The 12,814-nt window shown below is 38.5% G+C and overlaps 1 protein-coding gene across 3 annotated transcripts in view; it reads left to right on the top strand.

Moving 5' to 3' along the window:
- Positions 1–12,814, top strand: part of nol4lb (nucleolar protein 4-like b) — a 98,930-nt gene that overhangs the window by 38,099 nt on the left and 48,017 nt on the right. For all 3 annotated transcript variants that reach the window (XM_065286123.2, XM_065286124.2, XM_073813059.1), the window contains one exon: positions 7,636–7,783. In XM_065286123.2, coding sequence (XP_065142195.1) covers positions 7,636–7,783 — 148 coding nt within the window. The remainder of the gene's footprint in view (positions 1–7,635; positions 7,784–12,814) is intronic.

Below are 12,814 nucleotides of genomic sequence, written 5' to 3'. Positions count from 1 at the left end.
TTGTAGGGCTTTATTATTCGCCTTGATATTGTAATTGCGATTATATTTTGTTAAAGGGGCCATGGCATGAAAATCTGACTTTTTCCATGTTTCAGTGCTATTATTGGGTCCCTAGTGCTGCTATCAACCTAGAAAATATGAAAAAGATCAACCCAGTAACTTAGTTTTGGTAAACCATTCTCTACAAGCACATGAAAAAATAGGTCGTTGAAATTTGGCTCTCCTTATGATGTCATAAGGAGCTCTTATTATAATAAAACCACCCCTTAATCCAACTACATTACTGCCATTTAGTGCAGAGAGAAAATTATTCACAGAACAATTGAGTTTCAATTTCAACAAACCACCATCATTGTGATCACTGTTTGAATTTCATCCGCTCATGTGCATTTTAAAGGACACACCCAAAACGGCACATTTTTGCACACACCTACAAAGTGGCAATTTTAACATGCTATAATAAATTATTTATATAGTATTTTTGAGCTTAAACTTCACATATGTGCTCTGGGGACACCAAAGATTTATTTGACATCTTAAAAAAGTCCTGTGACATGGCCCCTTTAATATATTTTACATTGAAGTTTTTCTAAAGGACACGTCAACTTATCAATTTTAAAATCTTGGATTCACCACTGTATTTGGTTCCCAAAAATACTGCCGAAACGCACAGAAATGAGCAGCTGTAACTGAGCTTTTTGGTGATTATTTAAATGTTACATAATTGTAATCCAGTGTTTCGCCCTACTTTATTGTAACTTTTTGTGCATGCATGCATACTTCAAGAATTCTTCTCTGTCTGCCAGTGGTCAACAAACAGTTTGTCCCGCCCAAGCTTGTCATGATGCAACATTGCTAGGCCAGTCTGGATGTTTAAAAAACAGGTTTATGTTTTATAAAAGCATTTACATCTTACAGCAGAAATTACATACAATACGGGCTTACAGAGTACTGTTCTCTGCATACACTGCTATATAAGAGAGCATTTAACATGAAAGAAATGACACGCTTCGTCTCTTAGAATGATACAAAGGAAAATGATGACCCTGGGACACAATTTCATGTCCGTTTCCCCTTTTCAGCTTTTGTTCTAAGAGTAATGTAAAGAATAATGGGGCAGGACTTAACCGAGCAAGCAGATTTGGTTTCGCCGCTCCTCACAAAGAGGCAGAGGGGCATCAGCAGGCAGAAATAGCCCCCCTTCCTTTGGATCAATGAAGGTCCAGTCGGAATCATTGATCACAGGGTATCTTTATGTAATAGAATGCTTTTATATATTTTTTGCCTGTGGCTGACACCGGGGTGTAAAATCACAAACAGACACAGATTTCTATCACCTCTGCACAAATGACATTACAGGGAGCTTTGAATGGCAAGAGTGTTTTTGCATGATTATGTATGTATGGCGTGTGTCAGTGCTGGTTTTTCTCTTCCCGTGTGATCAATATTCTGCAGTGGAAGCTCATGGTTTGCTAGATGTTAATTCTCATTGGACATCATCGCGTGAGTGTTCACGGTGCGATTGGGTATGAATGTGCAGGCTTACATTTCTTGTTAGATACATGGCGCTCTTATCAATTCGTTCACATTTCTGCGTTGAGATGATGCAGTTTCTTTAGGTAGCTATTGATCGCTCCGCCCGGCTTGCAGGAAGTCGACAGAAGAGGGCTCATGTAACACACTCGGACATCTGTTGGATTTGAAAAACACAGGCAATGTGATTGGCAGCTGTCAGTGGAGAACATGGACAGATTGTGTGACCTTGTGTGCGATGGATGTGTAAGAATTTGGACGTCTGTTCTGTTTATGTCATGGTTTGAGTTCTTCTGCTTACTACTTCTAGTTGCTACATACAGTTTTTAGCGTGACATAACATAAAGCACACATTCACAACCTGTTTTTTCAAATGAAACAGTTTAATAGGTGAAATTTGATTGGATCGTAGTTAGAAGCTTATTACAGATGTTTAAAGAGGAGAGGCTGACATCTAATAAGGCTTTTAGGTGAAAATTCATTTAAGATTTTTTCTTTGATGAAAGATTATGAAATTAATAGTGCAAATCATACACAATCATGTTTTCTTAAGAATGTAGACAGGGTCGCTTTTAATTCTATGTTGAATTGATGTTTTATGTCAAACTATAAAGGGTTTTCCATTACGAAACGCGTACCTTTATGTCCAGACAGAAAATGTATAGGAGCTTTTTCTTTTTATCAGTTTCATTTTGCAGTACTTGATCAGTTTCCATGGCAGCACACAGATATTCTTCACATTTCTCCTTTTATATATTTATATGAAGTCTTTAAATTTATTTCTGTATTCATTTGGAGCCACGGCGCCGTCCTTGCCTTGATAAATATCAGGAGTAAGAGAGAGAAAGGGACTAACTAGATTGAATAAGATGAGATGGAGAAAGGTATCACACTATAGCAATAAATGCAAAACAATCATACAATTTAATTCATTTCAGCTTCATTTATATATAGTGGGTTTTGCAATGTGCACTGTTGCAAATTTGCAAAGAAAAATAATGCATCAAAATAATGTTAAAGATATAGAAAAATTATCTAACAGACAGGAAGCAATATCCACCACATTTCTTGAGGCTAAACTGTTTTATTTTGTTTGCAAAATGTTCAATTGTAAAAAAAAGTTGCTGCAAAAAAGTCCAAGGCCATAGAAACACTATCAAAAAGTCAATATGAAGTTAATTTAAATTGATCCTGTTTACTTTATTAATTCACACTCTTGACATTATTATTAAGCAATGTCAATGTTATTCAATAGAAAAAAATGTTACTTGACTTCTTTTGCATTTTGTAAAATATTTGATGTCAATTGCTTTGAATCAAAGCATTTTGTTGCCCAAGGACATGCAGGCAAGACGATATGAGAAGGCAAGGTTGAAGAGACAGACAGGATGGGTTAGTTTGCTAAATGGATTAGCTTTAAATGGCCCGGGTACGATTCAGGCTTCGGCTCCAAAAAGGCTTCTTAGTAACACAGCCTACAAGATCCTCATCTCTGAGCGCAAGCGGAAGTGGCCAATCTCCTTACAAAAGCCTTTTTACAACCTGAGAAAAGCAAATGTTGTTCTCATGCATGGTTTACTCGGTCACAAAGAAAGACATTCATTTGTATTCATATTTTGGTGCATCGTTGCTTGACCAAACAGTATAGCATGCATCTGATACATCAATCATCAATGGTACATTAGGCTTGTGTGCATGTGTTTATAACCTCATATATCAACTCATACAACACTAACCACGTGGACAACTTTTATGATGCTTGATTTTTTCTTCTTTTATATATTTAATATCCTTTGAATCTATATTCATGAATCATATTTAAGAATAATGCCTGAGGCGACGATTAATAGTTAAATGATGACTTAAACTTGGTTCGGTTATACACACAGAAATTACGATACGATTTGTTGTGTTATCTATTTACATTGCAATGCTTTAGCAGTCTTATGTAAGAAGAACGCTTAGTTTCGCCGACTCTCATCAGTACGCTGTTTAAAATACACTCGCTCCTAAGGTTAATGATTTTTTAAAGACTTTACTCTCTTCTTGCTCTTAATTTGTGCCACTTTAGAGAATTTACAGCTCTGTGTACAGCTGGGCGGCTAACAGGCTAACCCTGCTAATAAAGTCACTCCAAAAATGTCTTAACTGGACCGTCTCGTGGCTCTGAGATTCCAGCCGCGCGAACGTAAATCAGTTATCACGATAAAAGGCTCCTTTCATCGCACCCACCGAAAGCGTATCATAATGAAAGCAAAGTTAATCAACTAAATGAGGACTTTGGTTTATGCAAGACAGGCTGGAAACAGAGGTAACGCCCAGTTGGGATGAGGCTGTCCACCGAGGACGTCTGCTCTTTGTGCTGCATGTATAGTCACACACACATCTCTTAGACAAAAGAGACCATGAAACAAAACCACGGCCAGAAGACCCTATGGCCAGAGTCAATCATAACGCAAAGACAAGACGATGGGTGATTGGACTCTGTTTAGAAGAGCTTGAAGGGAGAATTTACCAGGCTGTTCCATCTGCATAGGCAGCAATTTGTCAGGGAGAGAGATGTGGAGAGAGAGACAGGAATGATACCTGCATGCAGATAAGAGGAACGCATGAAGAAAAACATTAATAAACAATAAAATCAAATGAACAACCATCAGAATTGAGCCGCAGGGGGTCCGGGACGATGGACTTGAAAAGATTCGGCCGCTGATGACCTGTATTGTTTTAAATTGGATTAGCTGTGACTTGCTGAGCGCGGGCTTGAAGTGGTTAAATGCGGTTTTGTATGATTGTAATTGAAAAGGAGTTAAATGTCAGATTAATAGAATCCCCCGTGTGGCGCTCTATTGGAAAATGATTGAGGAGTTGCTGAAATGTTCATTCTGTGACTGCACTGAGGGAATGAAAATGCGGCATAGGATTTTGGGGGGTGGGATGCACAATGGATTTCAGTGTCTGAGGAGGGGAGCTTCTTTGTTATCAAACTGATGCCTCGAGCACGACTCAAAATGTTCTCACATGACCTAACGGGTGTCCCTGAATGAGTCCTCTGCTGTCTGATCCTATAAGCAGACCGTCAGGACTTTTGGTGACCTATTGGTATTGTTCATGATTACTGGGGAGGAATGTTTAAACATGCATGCCTATCTTTAAGTCTGATTTCTGTATCTATTACGTAGCGATGGGTGATAAACTGGTAGATATGATAAACCGGTAGAAAAATTATTGACCTCTGTAGACACCATATTTATGGACAAACCAGACTCCGTTTGAAAAAAAAAACCGTCTGTTCTGTACCATGATTTTGATCTCTAAAAAAAAAAAAAAAAGGTTGTTAAATTAGACAAGACTGAGGACACAGTACAACCTATTTATGCATTTAGTTGATGCTTTTATCTAAATGTGCCATGTGTGTTACCTGGATTCAAACTTGTAATTACGTAATTTTTGTTTATGATAAATTAAATATGGTGTCCACCCTGACAAAGGTGCATTGTTAGGAAAAACAGGAAAACCTTACAATTGCTTAAACCAGAGGTGGATGCAATTTTTTTAAGTCACTCATACAAGTAGACAGGAGGGAGTATTTTAACAGGAAAATCTTTAAAGGGATAATTCGGCCCAAAATGAAATTAACCCCATGATTCACCCTGAAGCCACTCGAGTTACATATGTCCATCCTTTTTTATACAAACACATATTCAGATATTTCTATATGACGTAGCTTTTCCAATCTTTACAATAAATGAATATGGGGTCCACTCCTTCAATTCCAAAGAATGTGCATCCATCCTATGCAAAAATAATGGATGCACAGGCTTTAGGGTGAGTAAATCATGGAGTAATTTTCATTTTTGTCCGAACTATCCCTTTAAGAGAGCAGATATAAGCAATAAAAAGGAGAGAGAGAGTGTTTTCTCTCAGGAGAGAGTTTCCCTTTCAGTGCTGCATCAATAATGTACCATCCAATTTGCATGTGAAACGGATTAACCAATCAGACATGGCGCTGGGGTGGTGTCGGGAGGTACCAGATGATTGGCAGCTCTGGGGGGAAAACTGCCTGTTTAAACGGAGGTCTTGTGGTGAAGCGGGGTTGTACTGTAGGATTCCCCTTCAACAACAGGCATGAGCAGATGGGTATTCACCCAATGTCCCTCGGCGCCTTTTACTTTTGCCTGTCTAATAAATCATCCTCATTCGTCCACTAAATACGCTCAGGTATTTCATTGCTTTACAGCCCAGTACAGGGTGTATATTGCCAGTGTCAGCCATGAAGTTAGAGATGTGCGTGTAGATAATGAACACATTTTCCAGACGTACTGTAAATACTGAGCTCTTGAGATTATTTAGGGTCATTCATGTAAGGTTGGACTATAGATTGGTATGTAATTAAAATAGAATGATGGCCGTTCACCAGAGGTGAAAGTGCTGTGATGCTATCAAATTGAACAGGTAACGTAAATTGGAGCAATTTAAAAAGTCGGGGGACAAATTAGATTTAATAACCATCATTATTTTACTGTGATTATATTTACAGTAATAGATTTCTGTTACTAAAGGTTAAATCTTTTCATTTGTACATTGAGAGATGCTGTTATCTAAAGCGACTTGCAGATTCATTGTATAATTTTTTTATGCGTTGTATCAAACTCATAAACTTTGTGCTTCTAATGCAATTCTCTACTATTGAGCTCAAAGGAACACTTTAAGCTCAAATAATATTTAGGAGCTTTATACCAGGCCAACATTTTAGAAATAAAAAATGTATTATGCGCATTTTGAAATTTTTGTTTAAAGGGGCCATGGCACAAGATTTTTTTGAGATGTCAAAAAAATCTTTGGTATCCCCAGAGCACAAATGTGAAGTTTTCGCTTAAAATACCATATAAATAATTTATTAGAACATGTTAAAATTGCCACTTGGTAGTTGTGTGCAAAAATGTGCTATTTTGCTGTGTCCTTTAAAATGCAAATGAGTGGATGAAGTGCAAACACCGATCACAATGATGGTGGTTTGTTGCAATTGAAACTCAATTGTGCTGTAAATTATTTTCTCTCTCTCTTTTTCTCTGCACTAAATGGCAGTGCTGTGGTTTGATAGTGCAGATTAAGAGGCGGTGTTATTATAATAAGATCTACTTATGACATCATAAGGAGAGCCAAATTTCAACTACCTATTCAGGACTCAACGCAAATAATTTTTTATACTAGCCCAGTCGGGCCAGTGGTTCAGGTTTTCACTTGTCCTGCCAAAATTTTCACTGGCCCCAGTAAAAAAAATTCAGTGTCACATATTTTTAAAATAATCATTCAAAAGTCAAATATAATTGTATACATATCAACAGACATGTTCCAACGAAAAAAAGGCTGCCAACTTTTCTGCTTTACCTGTAAACTGACAGGCAAAATTTTGCATTGTTTCTTTCATCGTGTTTTACCCAGGTAAATGTCTGCTTCCAAGATGTTAAATAATATACATTGATGAAAATATATTTTAGTGACTGAGGGAGAAGAATTGGCCCGATTGGGCAAGTGACAATACTTGTTATTGGCCCAAACGTCTCTCACGCTTGCCACGGGCCACCGGGAAGTCCTTTATGTTGAGCCCTGCTATTTTTTCATGTGTTTGTAGAGAATGGTTTACCAAAACTAATTTACTGGGTTGATCTTTTTCACATATCTAGGTTGATAGAAGCACTGGGGACCCAATCATAGCACTAATACGTGGAAAAAGTGAGATTTTCAGGCCATGGCCCCTTTAATCTTGGTGTATCCATCCTACATTTTTATGCGACATTCCAAAAGAACCATTTAAATACTGTTATCTACTGTTAAATATCCATACACAGTCCTTTGGGACCCAGTCATAATCTTGTAGGCCATTTTACATGTGTATGTGTGAGTGATGCTGTCACTCAGCAGGGGTGACTGCTCTTTCTGACAGACCTCCTCATGGGCCCGTTTGTCTGCCAACATCACGGTCCAATCTGACGTGCATGTCTATTCTAGATTCTCGCACAGACAGGCACTGCACTGATATGAGCAATCCTGGCTCAGCTGTTAGACTGGCATCTCACTCTCTCACTCCTTCTCTCTCTGCAGGATGAGTGTTCAGTGAGTAGCGAGGAGTTTGATATGAGTGACCCCACATGGATATCAGCTGAACGTCACTCTGCACTGTCTGACCTGAGCCACCCGTCCAGCACAGAGAGGATGCACAGCCCGCAAAACACACACAAGGACGAGGACGGTAGGTGACCTGCTTATCCACCATCTTAATAGAGAATGGGTACCCTTTCAATTGGAGAGACAAATGATTTGCTTTCACTTGGATTGCATGTGCATATCTTCAGTGCAAATATTCAACAATCTTTAAACTAAAAGCAAAATTGACTCACTTTCAGTAATATGTGTATTTTAGAGGTTTAGAAAATATATTTTAGATGTTTTTTGGAAGATTAGCAATTTTGGGTGAACTATGACCAACTTTGAAGGAATTTTCATTTTGATATACAGAATAAAATTTAGTGAGGTAAATGCCTAATACAAGAAGTTGTCTTTTTTGATTTTCAAATCATTTTATCTAATAAGGGTGTCACATTTTTGATTTTAAATTGAAATCGAGCGAAAATAAGTCACAACCTCGAAGTTCGAATAAAAAAATGGAATATCCGGTCGGCTTGCCAAGCAGGAAAAAACACGTGTTGAGTGCTGGGAGTCAACCTCCTCTAACTTAGCTAGTTACAGCCAGTCAAAAGTAACATAGTATGGCAGATGCAGGAGACACCATGCGAGCTGCTCTTTATGCGGAAAACAATAAAATGGCAAGCGCCTCCGGCCTTCAGCTGAACTCAATCAGAACACACCCGCGTGCAAAGCAGGACGGCGTCTGTGACAGGACCGGTCATTTCTCTGAACTGAGATCTGTTTAAGTTCCACTATAACTTATTTCAGTTGCTTAACTCTTTCCCCGCCATTGACGAGATATCTCGTCAATTAAGAGAAAACGCTTCCCCGCCAATGACGAGATTTTCCGTCTTTCCGCAATACCGCTATTATCCAACAGGTGGCGCCCTTCCGCAACTTTTTAAAACCGGAAGTATTGCCCTATGGCAAGCTGCTGCATGTCCGTGTCTGTTTTAAAGATCGCTCTGAATGGGATCTCTATGAAAAGTCCGTCATAAAAATGGAATTTTGTCTGCTTTTTGCTCAAAATATGGTGTTTTTGCAAAAACCTACCCATATTCAAAAGCTGATTGCAAAAGAACCACTAAAGGTAGGATGAAACGTTTTTTTTTGTTTGAAAGCAGAGGGTCTGTTCTTTCATTTGGTATATTGTATGTTTATATATTTAAAGAAGAACATTTTCTGGAAGGCATTAAACTTTGGTGAAAATCATGAAAAACGCTGGCGCTGGCTGGCAACTTTTTTTAAAAACGCTGGCGGTGAAAGAGTTAAGAGTTATGGAAACAGCATTTAAACATGACTTATTTGGGAATAGTCTCACAATTTTATCTGACGGTAATAAAAGCTCGTTTTTAAGGTGCAAAGTACTGACAGGAATGTTCATCTGACAGGAAGTTTGGTTTTATCAGGTATGTGCGTGTACCATTTTTTTTTCCACTGGCAGCAAGACTAACATGGCAGGGCATCTCCGGGTTCAAGGTCAGATATTATATTTCATAAAAGTCTAGTCTAAAAATGGCATAGCATTTTTGTGCTTTAAAAATCGAATCAAATTGTGCCATTAGAATCGAAAAATTGAATCGAGGATTTGGAGAATCGTGACACCCAAATAATCTAACATATATCTTTTCTTAAAACAAGACAAACATATACCTACTCTTTAAGTGAATGAATGGGAAAATGCACTGTTGTTAGGAGTACGTGCACAGATGAAACATATTCCCTTATGCCATACACGTGGATGAAAATGAGTCGAGAGGAGATGTAGGAATCGATTATGAGCGGGTATCTTCCTCCCTGCTGCTTTCAAAAATGGGGAGAGATCTGTACAAAGAGGTGAATCTAGAGGAGAGATGTAAAAAGAGAATGATTAGGATTAGGATTGGGTCGATATTTAAAACTGTACTAATAGATATGTTATTGAGTGCGTTTACATGCACAGTTTTACGCAATTATGCTTAATAAACTTCTAACATGAGTGTGGTCATAAAAATGCATAAAATGTTTTTTTTTATTGGGGAAAGCCCATAAACGGCATAAGAAAAAAAAGATCGGCACATGGAATTTTTTGCTCATTGCCCTGATTTAGCATGTAAACACCTTAACCTGCCTTTTCACCATTTTGTTCATGTGCGCATGTCTAGTTGGCACAAAGTAACGCATAAAAGTCTACGCTCGACTTAAGCAGTTGGCAGAAAGACCGTGAAAATAAAAGCTCATGTTACATTTACAGGTTTTGCAGACATGAGAGGAGATGCAACAATATAGCTTAAGACAGATTTCCCGTCGGCTGGTCGCGAGAAACCTGACAGATCTCCAGATCCAATGTAAATGCGGTTTTCTGCATAGCCGGATTATTGATTTGCATGTAAACGCATGTAAAACAGGTTTCTATAATAAGCAGATTTTTTATAGTTATCCGCTTATTCTGTGCACTCATTGTGGGTATATTGACGTCTCAGGTCTTTAAAGGTCAGTTGTTCCTTGTTGCATTCTCCATTAGAGGTCCTGTGTCTGTGAAGTGACATTAGGTACCAGAAAGCACTTGTGATTTGATAATGATGGAAAAGCAGAGAGTCGTCTCTTCGTCTCTCTCTCTCTCTTTCTCTCTCTCTCTCTCTCTCTTACTCTCAGTCTGGTGAAAGTATATCTGTGATCTCTCTGCATTGAAGCCAGTCTGAAACATTTGATACATAAAGCTGTTATTCATAAAACATACAGATTTCTTTTCAGCTGCCTCTTATAATTGTATACATACAGAGGCGAGCACGCACACCCACACAGACGCAAGCGCTCACAAATGAAAGTTAGCCAGTGTATAAGTTATATACTGTATAACTGAACTATGACTGTATCCTGTGAACCACTTGCTTTAGCTGGTTAGCATAAAGCAGTTCATTGTGAATGACGAATATATAATTTATACATTTTTCATAAAGTCACATTCTCAGCATAGTCTGAAACTGTTTGGTATTTTGATATCAATTATTTATTATTTACCAGTCCCTATATGGCATGGATGCATAAAACTAATTGTGGTTGGTCACTTTATATGTTTTTATATTTGAGTTGGCAGTTCTTGGCCAGAATACGCTGCAAGGTGCACAAACTATATGCCAATTACTACATAGATTCAATCTTAGTTGAATGGTGAGATCTGCATCGGCTGGAAAAAGAGGAAGACATGGCTGCATGCTACTGAGGTGATTATATTAAGGGTACAGCAGGAACTGGGGCTGTGCTGCTGACCTCTGAATCTTTTCTTGTGGAGGTCAGATGTGGGCAGGCTTTTTTAAGCACCCTCTGGAGCAGGTGATGAGGGCCATCAGCATGGCCTACCATCCAGGACTCATCTATCAGCAGGAATGTGACAAGAATATAGAGTAATGATGATGATAATAGAGGAAGAGAGTCAATGATGAAGAACGAAAGAGGCAGAAATAGATCAAGAGAAAGCTCATGGAGTCAGATAGAAAGAGGAAGATTGGGTAATCAGGACTGATGTCTTTATCTGATTGAAGTTGCACTTGAAATTTCCAACTTTTCAGCTGCACCTGTACTTATTTCTTCAACATAAGCCGAGGCATTCTCTGTTCGAAAACTTATTTTAAAGCCCGGGATACACTGCACCATTTTTGGCTGTCCCAGATGAAAGATTGCTATCGTGAAAAAATTGTCACGATTTCTGTGATCGTGGCTCTTCATCGGTGGTCCTATGTCGTACAGTGAGAGAGGTTCAAAGATGGTCGTTTTTCCGGTCTTGCGTCCAAAGAAAGCCTACGATTGTTTTCTGACTGTGTCAGAAATTCAGCATGATCAACGCACAGTGGTATTTGTTTACCACTAGCGCATACTGGTGATGTTGCCCTAACGTGTGACGCATCGTCGAGTAACAATGTCATCATCGTACAGTCTACATGCTTGTTGTATCCACGTTTAAACGATTCATGCCGCGCAGTGCAATAAGGTAATGATCTTATAGGAGTGCAAAAATCCTGCAGTTTATTCCGGGCTTAAGGCATTGTTGTTGCACTTTCTAAATCTTGTATAAATTACATTTATCTTTTACAGAAAAGGCAATCCCAGAGTGCATTGCGTCAAATAGTTACCAGTGAAAAATTTGATCTTACAAGGACAACATATTTCCTTATAACACTAATCATTTAGAAAATAATTCATCTGTGCAGCCAGCCAATGCAGACAACGCACAGATTGTCCACATATTCAGTCTAATCATCTATTTACTTTCCTTTTAACTTTTTGTCCCCTTGTAAAAGTTAATCAGTGTCTAAATGCCCAATTACACATGCTGTTAATCTCAACCCAGCTTGAATGTCTTAACCTGTGAACTGAAAACAGATTGTGTTGTTCAGTCTGTATGCTGTGGGCCTCAATGAGTGTAACAACAGTCCAGACTATCACACATTTTCAAAGCATTGCTGGTGTGTTGTAGTGATACCAAATGTAGCGAGGTGGTGAAGTGCTCCATTTTTCATCCAGATGATGATCCACTTCAAAGGCGACTTCAGTAGTTTGCATAGATAGTGGAAATTTTTGAAGATTGGTCCTTCAATCTTTAAATTATAGACATTATCTGTAGGTGTGTGATTGCCGTGATGTTAAGAATGAGCTAATAGGTTGTTTAGTTTATATGCAGTCAGGAATGTAAAGTGTCCTAAATTTAATTTTAAATTGTAAAAGTTGTTAATTGCTCAACCAGCTCACAGGAACTCAACAGTTGCTGTCAAAATGATTCACTGACTCACCCTTGTACATTACTGCACCCTGTCATTGGCCTGAAGAGGTTCATCAGATCCCTGCTGCGGTGCATAATAAACCTGAGCTACTGCATTATATCAGCTCTGTACTAATGCATTCGAACCCTGCAGCAGTATTTCATAAATGTAACGCTAACGTCACAATCCAAAATGAAAAGAATAGTGCCAACATTCATGTGTACAGTCATCATAATCAGATTGTAGTTCACCTATACGTTTTGATGCACCATTTTATTCTCAGCTGAAGTTCAGGACATGTGTATGTTAAACCTGCAATTAGACCTGAGATGGATTTGAATGACCTTTGTCACTAGGGT

Source organism: Paramisgurnus dabryanus, chromosome 21 (assembly GCF_030506205.2).
Source record: "Paramisgurnus dabryanus chromosome 21, PD_genome_1.1, whole genome shotgun sequence".
In the NCBI taxonomy this organism is placed as follows: Eukaryota; Metazoa; Chordata; class Actinopteri; order Cypriniformes; family Cobitidae; genus Paramisgurnus; species Paramisgurnus dabryanus.
This window is presented reverse-complemented; position numbering and strand designations above follow the sequence as displayed.